Source organism: Mesoplodon mirus (assembly GCF_964341445.2).
Source record: "Mesoplodon mirus genome assembly, chromosome: 14".
In the NCBI taxonomy this organism is placed as follows: domain Eukaryota; kingdom Metazoa; phylum Chordata; class Mammalia; order Artiodactyla; family Ziphiidae; genus Mesoplodon; species Mesoplodon mirus.
Genome location: NC_138990.1, coordinates 43,166,664 through 43,178,952, shown reverse-complemented (window position 1 = coordinate 43,178,952; position 12,289 = coordinate 43,166,664). Strand labels below are relative to the sequence as shown.

General features: G+C 49.8%; 2 protein-coding genes across 4 annotated transcripts in view; one reads left to right on the top strand and one right to left on the bottom strand.

Moving 5' to 3' along the window:
- Positions 1-4,031: 4,031 nt before the first annotated feature.
- On the bottom strand, positions 4,032-11,542 carry LOC309815344 (sphingosine-1-phosphate transporter MFSD2B-like). Of its 2 annotated transcripts, XM_082642088.1 has the most exons (9): positions 11,200-11,542; positions 9,256-9,346; positions 8,786-8,907; positions 8,273-8,356; positions 7,882-7,962; positions 7,563-7,672; positions 7,059-7,202; positions 6,500-6,670; positions 4,032-5,687 (listed from the first exon to the last, which is right to left on the bottom strand). In XM_082642088.1, exons 1-9 carry the CDS (start codon positions 11,326-11,328, stop codon positions 5,663-5,665), a joined length of 957 nt encoding a protein of 318 aa, XP_082498214.1. In that variant the 5' UTR covers positions 11,329-11,542; the 3' UTR covers positions 4,032-5,662. The 2 variants fall into 2 exon arrangements, with proteins under 2 accessions (XP_082498214.1, XP_082498213.1); XM_082642087.1 differs by lacking the exons at positions 7,882-7,962; positions 8,273-8,356 and having other exon boundaries at positions 8,786-9,346.
- LOC309815346 (UBX domain-containing protein 2A-like) overlaps positions 8,812-12,289 on the top strand; it is a 35,264-nt gene continuing 31,786 nt past the window's right edge. For both annotated transcript variants that reach the window (XM_082642095.1, XM_082642093.1), the window contains exon 1: positions 8,812-8,830. The gene's annotated coding sequence lies outside the window, so the exon portion shown is untranslated. The remainder of the gene's footprint in view (positions 8,831-12,289) is intronic.

Below are 12,289 nucleotides of genomic sequence, written 5' to 3'. Positions count from 1 at the left end.
CTTTCTCTAGTTGCGGCGAGCGGGGGCTTCTCTTCGTTGCAGTGTGCATGCTTCTCACTGCGATGGCTTCTCTTGTTGAGGAGCACAGGCTCTAGGCGCGCAGGCTTCAGTAGTTGTGGCACGTGGGCTCAGTAGCTGTGGCTTGCAGGCTCTAGAGCGTAGGCTCCGTAGTTGTGGCACACGGGCTTAGTTGCTCCACGGCATGTGGGATCTTCCCAGAGCAGGGATTGAACCTGTGTCGCCTACATTGGCAGGCGGATTCTTAGCCACTGTGCCACCAGGGAGGTCCCTCGACTTTTTTTTTTTTTTTTTTAATTGAAGTACAGTTGATTTAAAATGTTGTGTTAAGAAATTCCCTGGCCGTCCAGTGGTTAGGACTCTGAGCTTTCCCTGCTGAGGGCACAGGTTCAGTCCCTCGCTGGGGAGCTAAGATTCCACAAGCCACGCGGCATGGCCAAAAGAAGAAAAAAGTTGTGTTAGTTTCAGATGTACAGCAAAGTGATTCAGTTTTTTTATATATATATAATATATATAATATATATAATGTATATAAAAATATATGATATATATAATATACATAAAATATATGTGTTATATATATTTTTCAAATTCTTTTTCATTATAGGTTATTACAAGATAGTGAATATAGGTTCCCCGTGCTATGCAGGAGTCCCTTGTTGTTTATCTATTTTATATGTAGTAGTGTTTATCTGTTAATCCCAAACTCCTAATTTATCCCTCACCCCACCTTTCCCCTTCAGTAGCCATAAGTTTGTTTTCTATATCTATGAGTCTGTTTCTGTTTTGTAAATATATTCACTTGTATCATTTTTTTAGATTCTACATAAGGGTTATCATGTGATATTTTCAACTAACTTTTTTTTTTGCGGTACGCAGCCCTCTCACTGTTGTGGCCTCTCCCGTTGCGGAGCACAGGCTCCGGACGCACAGGCCCAGCAGCCATGGCTCACGGGCCTAGCCGCTCCGCGGCATGTGGGATCTTCCCAGACTGGGGCACGAACCTGTGTCCCCTGCATCAGCAGGCGGACTCTCAACCACTGCACCACCAGGGAAGCCCTCAACTAACTTTTGAGATACTACCACTTACTACATTTTGAGGTAGTATCTTGGAAAAGCTATTAAAATGCTTTTTGCAACTACATATCTGTTTGAGGCTTGATTTTTGTTTTTTTTAATGTACTTCAATCAAAATGCCATATCACAGCAGACTGAAGGCAGCAGCAATTATGAGAATCTCGCTGGCTTTTCGAAGTCAGACATGAAAGAGATCCCTTTACTCTAATTTGCCTTAAAATTTTTTCTAAATATATTTTTTATTTATTTTATTTGGTTGCACTGTGTCTTAGTTGCGGCAGGCGGGCTCCTTAGCTGTGGCATGCAAACTCTTAGTTGCAACACGCATGTGAGGTCTAGTTCCCTGACCAGGGATCGAATCCGGACCCCCTGCATTGAGAGCTCAAAGAGAGTTCTTTAGTTCTTCAGACTGAAGTCTGAAGGGCTTAGGTTGAAAAATAGCAGCCCAGTTCCTCCATGGCCATGATATCTAATTCCCAGAGGTAATCACTACCCAGAGGTAGTCTTAACTATTTCTTCTTGTATAAAGACTGTATTTCTAAGAATATACTAAAAATGATAGTTCTTGATTTTTTAGTTTTTTCAAATTATGTATTGACTTTTTTAAAATAGAAAATGAGAATTTAGCTCTTATTCTTCCTTCCCCTCATCCCCAAACCACCTCCTCTCATTTGACTAACATAATTATATCATAATTAGGGATTAAATCAATTATCATTGTTTATATCTTTATGACTTTGTAAATACTGTCCAGCATCACTGAGTCATGTAGTGTGTGATGACATTTCTTTTCCTGACTGCCTTTAAAATTTTCACTAGAATTAGTAGTTTTTTCCCTTCCAGTTTGCCTTTATTTTCTTTGTGGCTGTCATTAATTTATCCCTGAACTCTGATAGAAGGCCGTATCTATACCTTGGTATAGATTCTTTTTCATTCATTCAATACAGAAACTTGTATTTTACTCTTCTAGGACATTTTCTCATGTTGCTTCTCGATATTTTGCTCCCCTCTGTTTCCTGTCTCTCTAGAATATTTTTACTTAGATAATGGATCTCTGGGACTGAGTCTCATTATTTCTCCTGTTTTCCACCTCTTTGTTGTTTTGTTCTATTTTAATTGTAATATTTCTTCAACCTTATATTCAATCCTTTTGTTTAATTTCCATTTTAAGTTTCTAAGAGCTCTTTTGCTCCCTGAATATTCCCTCCTACTCCCTTTCAAACATCCTCTCTTATATAAGTGTATTAATTATCGTTTTTGCGTTTTTGTTTTTAAGTTTCTTCTGTTTTCCTCAGTGTCTTTTTTTTTTTTGGCCCATGCAGCTTGTGGGATAGTTCCTTGACCAGGGATTGAACCCCGGGCCCTCAGCAGTGAAAGTACCGGTCCTAACCACTGGACTGCTAGGGAATTCCCCTCCTCAGTATCTTTATGTACTCTTTTCCTATTTGTTTTGTTCTCATTCTTTTCTTTTTTTTTAATTAATTTTTATTGGAGTATAGTTGATTTACAATGTTGTATTAGTTTCTGCTGTACAGCGAAGTGAGTCAGTTACACATATACATATATCCACTCTTTTTTAGATTCTTTTCCTGTATAGGTTATTACAGAGTATTGAGTAGAATTCCCTGTGCTATACTGCAGGTCCTTATTAGTTGTCTGTTTTATATATGTGTTAATTCCAATCTCCCAATTTATCCCTCCCTGCCACTTTCCCCCTTGGTAACCATAAGTTTGTTTCCTACATCTGTGACTCTATTTCTTTTGTGTAAGTAAGTTCATTTGTACAATTTTTTTAGTTCTCTTTCTTTTCTGTGAGTACCATGAGAGCAGAGTCTTGGCAGTTTGGTTATAGGTAAAAAAAAAAAGAGGTAATATAATATAGTGGTTAAGAGTATGGATTCCAACCCCAGCTCCACCCTTACTGACCATGTGATATTGGGCAATTTAATTAATCTTTTGTGTTTCTAATTTCCCATCTATAAAAAGGATAATAATACCCACCTTGTGTGGATTTTAGGAGGATTAAATAAATACATGTAGGGAAAGTACTTTAAACAGTGTTTGGTACATGTAAGTGTACACACAAGTGCTCTCCCAGATAAGTACATAGACAGACAGACAGATAGATAGGCAGGCAGGCTAATAATATATGCTATCATTATTGTGATTGTTTTCCCTAACATCTTAGTGGAGTGTCTGTTACATATTAGGCACTCAATAAACATATGCTGAATGAATAAATGCTAGAGACAAGGGAAGGCCTCTAATAGTCTATTTTCTTAAATGGTTTTTTATAAGTCCTTCTGTGTTCAGCCTGAAGCATCCCTGCATCCTACTGTATTTCTGAACCTTTCTGTATTTCTACAGTGACTTCTTTGATTCAATGAGTGAATAAATAATGTTCTTAGGAGATGATCAACAAGATGTTGAGAGATGAAATATTGATAACAGTAACACTGATAGTTTATATTTGAAGGAATAGCCATTAATTACTCATAGTTTTTTTTCCCCCTTTATTCTTCTTAATATTCAAGTCATTTCAGAGTCATTCTCTAAACTGTTGAGAAGTCTGTTCTGGCCAGAAAGCTTTAGTGTCCTCTTAGACAGGGCACAGAATATTTTTGCAAATGACCTCTCTTAAAGAAGCTTATTAATGAATTATTTGAAAATATTATTCATTATGAACCATATTTTATGTATACATTATAATTTTTGATATTTTACATTTGAAGCTTGCTGTTAAGAATGGTATATTTAAAAAATTTGTAGCTGTGTGCGGTGGTGGATGTTAAGTACACTTCTGTAATCATCTTGCAATAGATATATATATCAAACGATTATGTTGTATACCTAAGACTAATACAAGGTTATATGTCAGTTATATCTCTATTTTAAAGAAAAGATTGATACAGAAAATATACACTGATAGAAGAAAGTTTCAAGGGGCTTTTAGTTTATTAGTACACTTCATTTATTAACATGATGCATCTTGTTTCTTACTGCTTTGCAGGCAGATGTAAGTATAAAATTATGGAAAAATGGATTCACAGTCAATGATGATTTCAGAGGTTATTCTGATGGTGCAAGTCAGCAGTTTCTGAACTCCGTCAAAAAAGGGTAAGCAGTCTTTGTAAATAGAGGGATATTTATTTATTTATTTTAAATTAATTTATTTTTGGCTGTGTTGGGTCATCATTGCTGCCCGCGGGCTTTCTCTAGTTGAGGAGAGTGGGGGCTACTCGTTGTTGCGGTGCGTGGGCTTCTCACTGCGGTAGCTTCTCTTGTTGCGGAGCATGGGCTCAAGGCGCGTGGCCTTCAGTAGTTGTGGCACGCGGGCTCAGTAGTTGTGGCTCGAGGCCTCCAGAGCGCAGGCTGAGTAGTCGTGGCGCAAGGGCTTAGTTGCTCCACGGCATGTGGGATCTTCCCGGACCAGGGCTCGAACCCGTGTCCCCTGCATTGGCAGGCGGATTCTTAACCGCCTTAACTGTGGCTGATGGGCCACAGCCAGTTTCAGTGACATCAGGCACCCTCCCCTTCCCTCCTCGGGACAGGGCTTTCCCAGGAGGTGGGATGAGAAGGCTGGCCACAGGCAAATTTTACAGACTCAATAGAAGATAAACCCTTTAATTTGTTTCTGAAAAAATAAATCTCAGTGGATCTTTCTTCCCCAAAGACATGGCCTCTAGAAAACGGTGGTTCCTGTGCTTTTATAAGATAAACTTTCAGGGGACTTCCCTGGCCGCCCAGTGGTTAAGACTCCGCACTTCCACTGCAGGGGGCACGGGTTCCATCCCCGGTCGGGGAACTAAGATCCCGCATGTGGTGAGGCACAGCCAGAAAAACAAAAAGATAAACTTTCAGAAAAATATTTCCACAAAAGTAACTTTTGTTCATAAAAATGCTGGATCTTCGGTGGCTCAATATCAGTCAGTGTCCGCTTCTAGAAACAGTGTCATCCACTTAGCTGTACAAAGGGAAAGAAACACCTCATGCCCTGCTCAGTGTATCCCCACCACTGGCCCCATTCGCTCCCTCTGGGGTCTTCTGGCCTCGCTGCATCTGTCTCTCTCCTAATTGGACAGCCCAGCATGTCCGTCTGTCCCCACTCTGCCCACTCACGTGCTGTCAGCCTCTCTCAGACATCCAGTGGAACATCAGGGGAAACGAGTTCTGTGTGTCTGTCCTGTCAGGTAGCTTTGCCATCCAAGCAGGTTGGTGGGCCTGGTGCTCCCACAGGAAGTCTGCAGACCAGGCTGGTAGGGGCTTCCTTTTTCCAGGAATAGTTGCTACTGGTATGCTTTCCAGGTCACAGGTTGCCTGGAGCTGGGTAGTCAGGGGCACAGGCCTATCTGAGATGTCCTGCAGTCAACAGGCAAGACATGACAGGTGGGGGTCCTGGAGCCCAGGCCACTCCCTTCAGGAGAGTCACCGAAGACGCCATATCCCAGGGGAAAAGACAGGTCGTGTGTAAACTGGGAAGCAGGGGTGCCGAAGGGCTGAGAAGAAAGGGGGACTTGGAGTCCAGAAGACGCTGCTCCTGCCGCTCCAGCTCACACGAGTCTCAAGTTCAAGCGAGGCTGTAGCTGGTCCTCCTGTCGGAAAGGGAAGAAGCCAAAGGGAAGGAGGACGTGGGTGGGGCCCCGTGGAAGTGTCAGTGGCTGCTCCTTGTCTCTCTAGCAGCTCCTCCCCTTCTCAACCCCGTGAATGAAGCTAAAACCCTGTTCTCCCGAGTCCCACCAAGCAGTTCCCCATCCACCTGTTATTCCCCGAGTGTAGCGCATGAGCTCAGTAAGATGGGCTGGAGTCCCAGGCCGTCCACAGCAAGCAGTGAGGGACCCATGACAAAGCCACTTCCTGCCTATCGTGCGTGGTCCTCTGTATCTACATGGACTCGTGTTTGTAAACGCATGAGCGTCGGCAAAAACGTGGACAAGGCTCGTGAACGTCTGCTGGACCAGACGTGTTGATACTGCAGCGCCTGCTTGGCCTCAGGCTCTGGGCTGAGCTCTTGGGACGCAAACATGAAGAAAACAGACCCAGCTTTCAAGGTCCCCCCAGTCCACTGCGAAAGCCAGACAGTGAGCAGATCACCCTCGGGCAGTGGGATGGGGGGTGGTGGTTCGCAGGGGGAAGAACAAGGTCAGAGAGAGCTGCTCGGTGCAGCCTGCGGCGGGGAGAGCGGGAGACGGCTCCCAGGCTGGAGGGTGGTGCCATCCACCGGGCCCGAGGCACAGCAGGAGCAGCGATTGGGGAAGAAGATAAATTCGGTTTGGGGCCCATTTAGACTGACTGCCATGCTTGTGGGACATCAGGTGGAGGTGACCAAATGAGAGCCGTGCACATCTGCATGCCTCCCGGGCGTTGGCAGCCCTCCTGTGTATACCCGTGTGCGAGAGGTGCCTACCTCCCAAGGGAGCGGGAGCTGTTCCGACGTGGCACCTTTGGAGTGGGGCCGACCAGGAAGATGCACAGACCGATGAGGATCATGCAGGTGGGCATGGCACCGATGAGGACTTCGAGGGTCACCACTACCTGTTCCGCCTGCTTGCAGGCTCCTGGCTCATACCCCGCAAAGCTGGGGAAACACCATCCCATGCATCCAGCTCAGAGCCTGGCTTCCTGACGGAGGGGTCCCAAATGCCCAACCACCACGCTATCCTGAAACTTGGATAGTTTCCTGGCCACATCAGCCCAACTATGGGGGACGGAGTGTGAGGGAACAAACAGACCAGGGAGGAGTTCAGAGAAAGCTGAGAATGTGGGAAGCAGAGGCTTCAGAGGGGGTACAGCCACCAAGAAGGGCCCCTCCCAGTCATGTGCACAGAGAAAGCTAGGGTGGAGGTTCCCACACACCCTCCGGACCCACGGGTGACCCCTGGCTGGCTAAGGTGGGGGACTCTGCCCTCTGCTTCCCACGCCGCTAGTCTTTTGTGCCTCTGGTACAGCCCAGCTCTGTGACTCACTCCAGGCTGAGAGTGGAGATGCCCAGGGCGCCTGCACCTGAAAGCTTGGTGAAGAAGACATAGGATGAATAGAAGATGGTCTCCAGCCCTGGGCCGTGCTGGTGCTGCAGCTGGAATTCATCCACCACATCTGGAAGCATGGACCTGGGGGAGGGGGCTGCAGAATTATCCCTTTTATCCTCCCCACAGCCACCAGCCCAGGAGCTCTCTGGGGACAGAGAGTGAGTCAGATTCACCCCTGGGTCCCCGCTGCCCAGGACCGGCCCACAGAGTCAGGCAATATTTCCCCAACACACAGCTGTCCACCATTCCTGCCGCCTGGCGCTCTTTCGGGAGGGCTCCACAGATGGCGCTGGCAGCCTCCATCTCCCGCAAGGCGGGGAGGGCCCCTCCCCAGCGCAGCCTGTGCACAAGGCCTGGGACAGCAGGTTGATGTGAAGGAGGAGGGATACCCAGTAGGAAGGACGTGAGGCTCCCACTCCCATTTCCCTTCACCCAGCCTACCAGGGTAGCAGCAAGGACACGGCAATGCTCACGCCAGATACAAAGGTCACGACGTATGCCACGGGTGCTGTGGGCACAGCAGCCAGCAGGATTGCAAATGGCACCATCCCCTAGGGAGACAGACACACTAGCTGCTCCCTCCACCTGCATCACCCCCCCTCAACGGCTCTTTGATGCACCCACTCACCGCTCTACTGATGACCCCCTGCGCCTGGTCCCCTGCTAGGCACTGAGCACTGCCGGTCCCCAGGAGGCTCAGGCTCCCAGGTCACTGCCCCCCCCCCATATCCCTCCAGGCCTTGCTTCCTGCCTCACTCACAAAGATCCCGAAGGCCGACATCCTCTTCCCAAATCGCTGCAGAACCCACTCCCACATCGGGGTGCTCAGCACTGCCGAGACCTGTGAGCGGACAGAATCATCACAGCCCAGGACACGCCCCCTGCGCCTGTGCCTGTGCCAGGCCCTCAAAGCCCTGACATTTAGGAGGGACGCTCGACGTTGACCTTGCACCCTGGCTGGAAACAGTGGCTGTGAACTTTATGACCCTGGCCCCAATTCCACCCTCGGCTGAAATGCAGGTGACCAAGACCACAGCAGAGTCCAGAACACTGACCACCGGAAGTCCGGCCACGTGTGTCACGGCAAGGGTCACACATCCCCAACTCAGGCCCCCGAGCGCCCTTGCCTCTACCGCCCCAGGTCCCCTCACCAGGATGGTTATCACCAGGCTCTGCACATGGTCATGTAGCCGGGAGGCGTGTGCACAGAACAGGACCAGGTAGCCCTGCTCCACCTGAGGAGGTCGCCAGGAAGTGGGCGTGTATGGGAAATGGCAGAAACGTGGAAGTCAAGGGCAAGGCTAGGGTCTCAAGTCTGGCCTCCCCTTTGGGACCTCAAGCGTCCGGTTCCTACCGCCATCACGCAGTCCCCTCCCCAACGAAGGACGCTTATCCCTGACACAGGTATAAATGCCATTCCTAGTCCCCCTCCCCGGCACAGCTGAGAACCACCCGAGACAGCGTCAGCTTCCTGGTGTCTGGGCCCTGACCCTCCCCAGCCCCACAAGCTCTAGGCAGGTTTCTCTCCTCCCAGCACCAGCCTCGCCAGGCGCTTGCCAGCCACTGGTTTCTCTCTGGTGCCGTGGGGACGAGAGACACCTGAACCTACGCAGGGCCAGTATGGCCAGAGCCAAGCCAGTGGGGATCAGCCTGGCCAGAGGTACCTGAACGGCTGCCGAGATGAACAGGAAGGAGATGACCAGCTTCAGGTAGGGCGGGTGCCGGACTGTGAGCCGCAGCCCAGCCAGGAAGCTCAGGCCCTGGCCGGAGGCTCGGGCAGAGGCATCTGCAACACAGGAAGGGGACATCTTGGCTTGGTGGAGTTCAAAACCCAAACCCACGGGCTTCCCTGGTGGCGCAGTGGTTGAGAGTCCGCCTGCCGATGCAGGGGACACGGGTTCGTGCCCCGATCCGGGAGGATCCCACATGCCGCGGAGCGGCTGGGCCCGTGAGCCATGGCCGCTGAGCCTGCGCGTCCGGAGCCTGTGCTCCGCAACGGGAGAGGCCACAGCAGTGAGAGGCCCGCGTACCGGAAAAAAAAAAAAAACAAAAAAACAAAAAACCCAAACCCACGCCCAAGAGGAGCCCGGCCGCAGCTTCCTCTTCCCACACCCTGCCTGCACCCCGCACCTACCCGGTCGCTCCTTCACCCCCAGGCAGAGCAAACTACTGCACACGGGGTACGTCACAGCAACCACAGTGGCTGCAATGGAGTAGAGACGAGTCTGTGGGACAGGACAGGACCTCAGTGGGGGTGATGTCTCCAACCCACGGAGGTGGGGATACCCAGGGGCCGGGCAGGAGTACCTCCCAGTGGGAGCAGAGGGACCCTCAGCCCAAGCCCAAGGATGCGGGGTGCCCCTCCTCCCAACCAGCCCAGCAGGAGAGGGAGATCTAAGGGCCCAGAGTGGTCCTTCTGCTGACCCTCTGCCTCCTGCAGGCATCCATGCCACTGTGGGTCTAAGCCCCCTTCGCCTCTCTCTCTCTCTTTTTTTAAGCAAACGTTCATTGGGGCTGACTTCTGCGTGCTAGACCCTGTGGTTACGGTGATGAATAAGTGATCCTGTGCATCCACAACAAGGGGCTTGGAGTGGGTGGGGAGACAGATCCAGGAGCAGACAGTGTGATGCATGATGACGCAGATAAATGTCAAAACCAGAACGGTGCTACCTAGCATGCAGAGGAAGACACATATGTAATAAAATACATTCAAGGCATGCATGGGAGTAACAGCCACCCAATTCAGGACAGGGGTTGCCTTTGGTGGGTGAGGAAAGAGGGAGATGGGCAGGGCTTCACCAGTGTGGAACCAGCACAGTTGCACAGGGTCCCACATTCAGAAGGCACTGCACTTGGGAGTTAATGCTCTGCTGTCTTGAAATTCGTGATGATTTTATCTATGAATTTGTGTTTCGTAAGTGAAGTCGATGGAACAACAGAGCTGGAACTACCAAGAGGCACCTGAATGCTTCTCGCCTTGGCTCACACGAGGCTCCGCCTCCCGGGAGGGGTTCTCAGCCTCCTGCTCCCTACTTCTTGGCATCCCAGGCCCTGCCCAGCTCCTGCTCTCCAACCCAAGGCCACTGCCACCCTCTGTTCCACCCTCACCCAGACAGTGACCCAGTAGCTTTGGGGAGGGCACTTGTAGAGGCCTCAGTGGGGCCTAGGCATGGAAGAGGGGAGGGTGAATCTGCAGGTCGCAATCCCTCTGATCCCAGGCTCATAGCACCATGATGGGGTTTGAGGGCAGCTGGGCAGAGTCTCTCCCCGACCCTGACTCAGGCAATCCCTAGACTGGGGCCGTGGGCCACGGGAAGGGGAGACTGACTTCCCCGCTCTCTCTGGGGCTCTACAGCTCCACTTTGCACTGTGCTCAGGCACATTCTGTAGCTGGGCTACAGGTGGGTCTGGGGATGGGGGGTACACAAGGACTTCATTGTAATGTTTTCTTACGGGTGGTGAACCATGGGTGTTGGTGGTATTATTCTCATACCATTAATTCCCAAATGTCGGTGGAGGTGAGTGATGTCATTTGCTTAAGGAGAAAGGGCTGGGGGGTGGATAGAAGATGAACTTGATGGATAAATAGAGGCACGTCCCCTAACTGCTGAAAAGGGACCTGCTTTGAGGAGACACGAAGGGGTACTAGCCCTTTCACACCGGGGGTGGGGTTGGCGTTGGCAGTCACCCGTTCAGGGATGGGTAGGACTGGTCATAGGTCAGGTTTTGCCCAGGGCTCTGCCAGGACACCAAACCGTTCTGCTGTCTCTCTCCCCTGTCCCTGCCTGTGGCCCTTCCCCACCGCATCCCTTCTCTGGGGTCCGCCTCCTCCCCTCCAGATGGCCTGCTGATCTGTTGTCTGACTCCATGTTTAGAAGGCACCCAGCAGAAGCAGAGTTAGCAGGGAGGACGGAGGGCCTGGGCTCAGCTACAGGAGCAGGGAAGGAACGAGAGGGCATAGTGTGCAGAGCTGAGCCCCCAAACCACCATGAAGAGACCTGGGGGAGAAACGGCCCTGGAAGAAACAAGTGACCCCGAAGCGGGGGTCCCAGTGGGTCTGGGTAGCCTGGGCACTCACCGCGTTGGGGGAGATGGACACTTGTCCTGGGAGCGCAGTCTGCTTGCACCTGTGGGACCCGTGGGCACCAGACACGATGAGTCCATGGACAGTGGCTCCCATCAGCGTCCCTGCCATCTCCAAGGTCATCCCTGGGACACAGCGTGGAGCAAGGTGACAGCTCGTGGGGCCAGGGGCAGAGCCATCCCACCCCACGCACCCCACGCCTGCCTGCACTCACGGTACACGGTGGCCGAGTCCCGCTCCCTGGGGCTGGGGGTCAAGAGCATGGTCAGTGCTGTGTAGGGCACCTGGAAGAACTGAGGCACCGGGCAGAGCTTAGGATGGCGCCTGCCACCAGACTGCCAACCCAGGCCAGCAGCTTATTGCTTATTGCTTATTGCTTTTTGGCCTTTTCAGTGGACAGAGCCACTATGTATTTTCTTAAGAGAAATGATAACGTTCGTAATGATGTTTCCGATTTAAAATATAGGATGACAGGATTTTTGCTTGGCTTCTTTGATTTTTATATTTCTATCTCTGTACTCTTACTCTGAAAAAAAATCTTGGTTTTCAGGGACAGATCATAATTACTTCTTTGCTTTATCTCCGGGTCTCTCAACTTCAACACTATTAACATTTTGGGCAATACTTTCTTGTGGGGGCTGTCTTGTGCCTTGTAGGATTTTCAGCAGCATCCCTAACCTCATCTACTAGATACCAGTAGCACCCTCCACCCCCGTTGTTGTGACAGCCCAAAAATGCCTCCGGCCATTGCCACATATCTTCTTAGGGGCACTGTTGCCTCCTGGTTGAGACCCACTGCTTTATCTTTATACCATACTTTTCATATAAACAATACTAATATATTATTGCTAATAATATGACTACTAGAAACTTCATTTCTCCTCTTTGGGTTCATCCCACTAGGATATATGGTAAAATTACCATGTTTTAAATTTACTTGAAATAATTCCTCTCTGTCAGTTCAGTTAATTCGTTTCAGTTTTACTTTCAGTTTTTAGGGATTGCTTTTTTAAAATTTACCTTTGTTTTATATGTGCATAAAATATTTACATGGGTCCAAAGTTGATCTAAAAATCAAGATACA

Bases quoted from the DNA above. Each gene is read 5' to 3' on its own strand.
- LOC309815344 (XM_082642087.1), bottom strand. From the start codon at position 11,328: ATGACCTTGGAGATGGCAGGGACGCTGATGGGAGCCACTGTCCATGGA. The intron at 7,203-7,562 runs GTAGGCTGGGTG...CCCCTCCCCCAG, and splicing joins GTGTCCTTGCTGCTACCCTG to GTCCATGCTTCCAGATGTGG. The intron at 6,671-7,058 runs GTGAGTCACAGA...GTGTTTCCCCAG, and splicing joins ATCTCCACTCTCAGCCTGGA to CTTTGCGGGGTATGAGCCAG.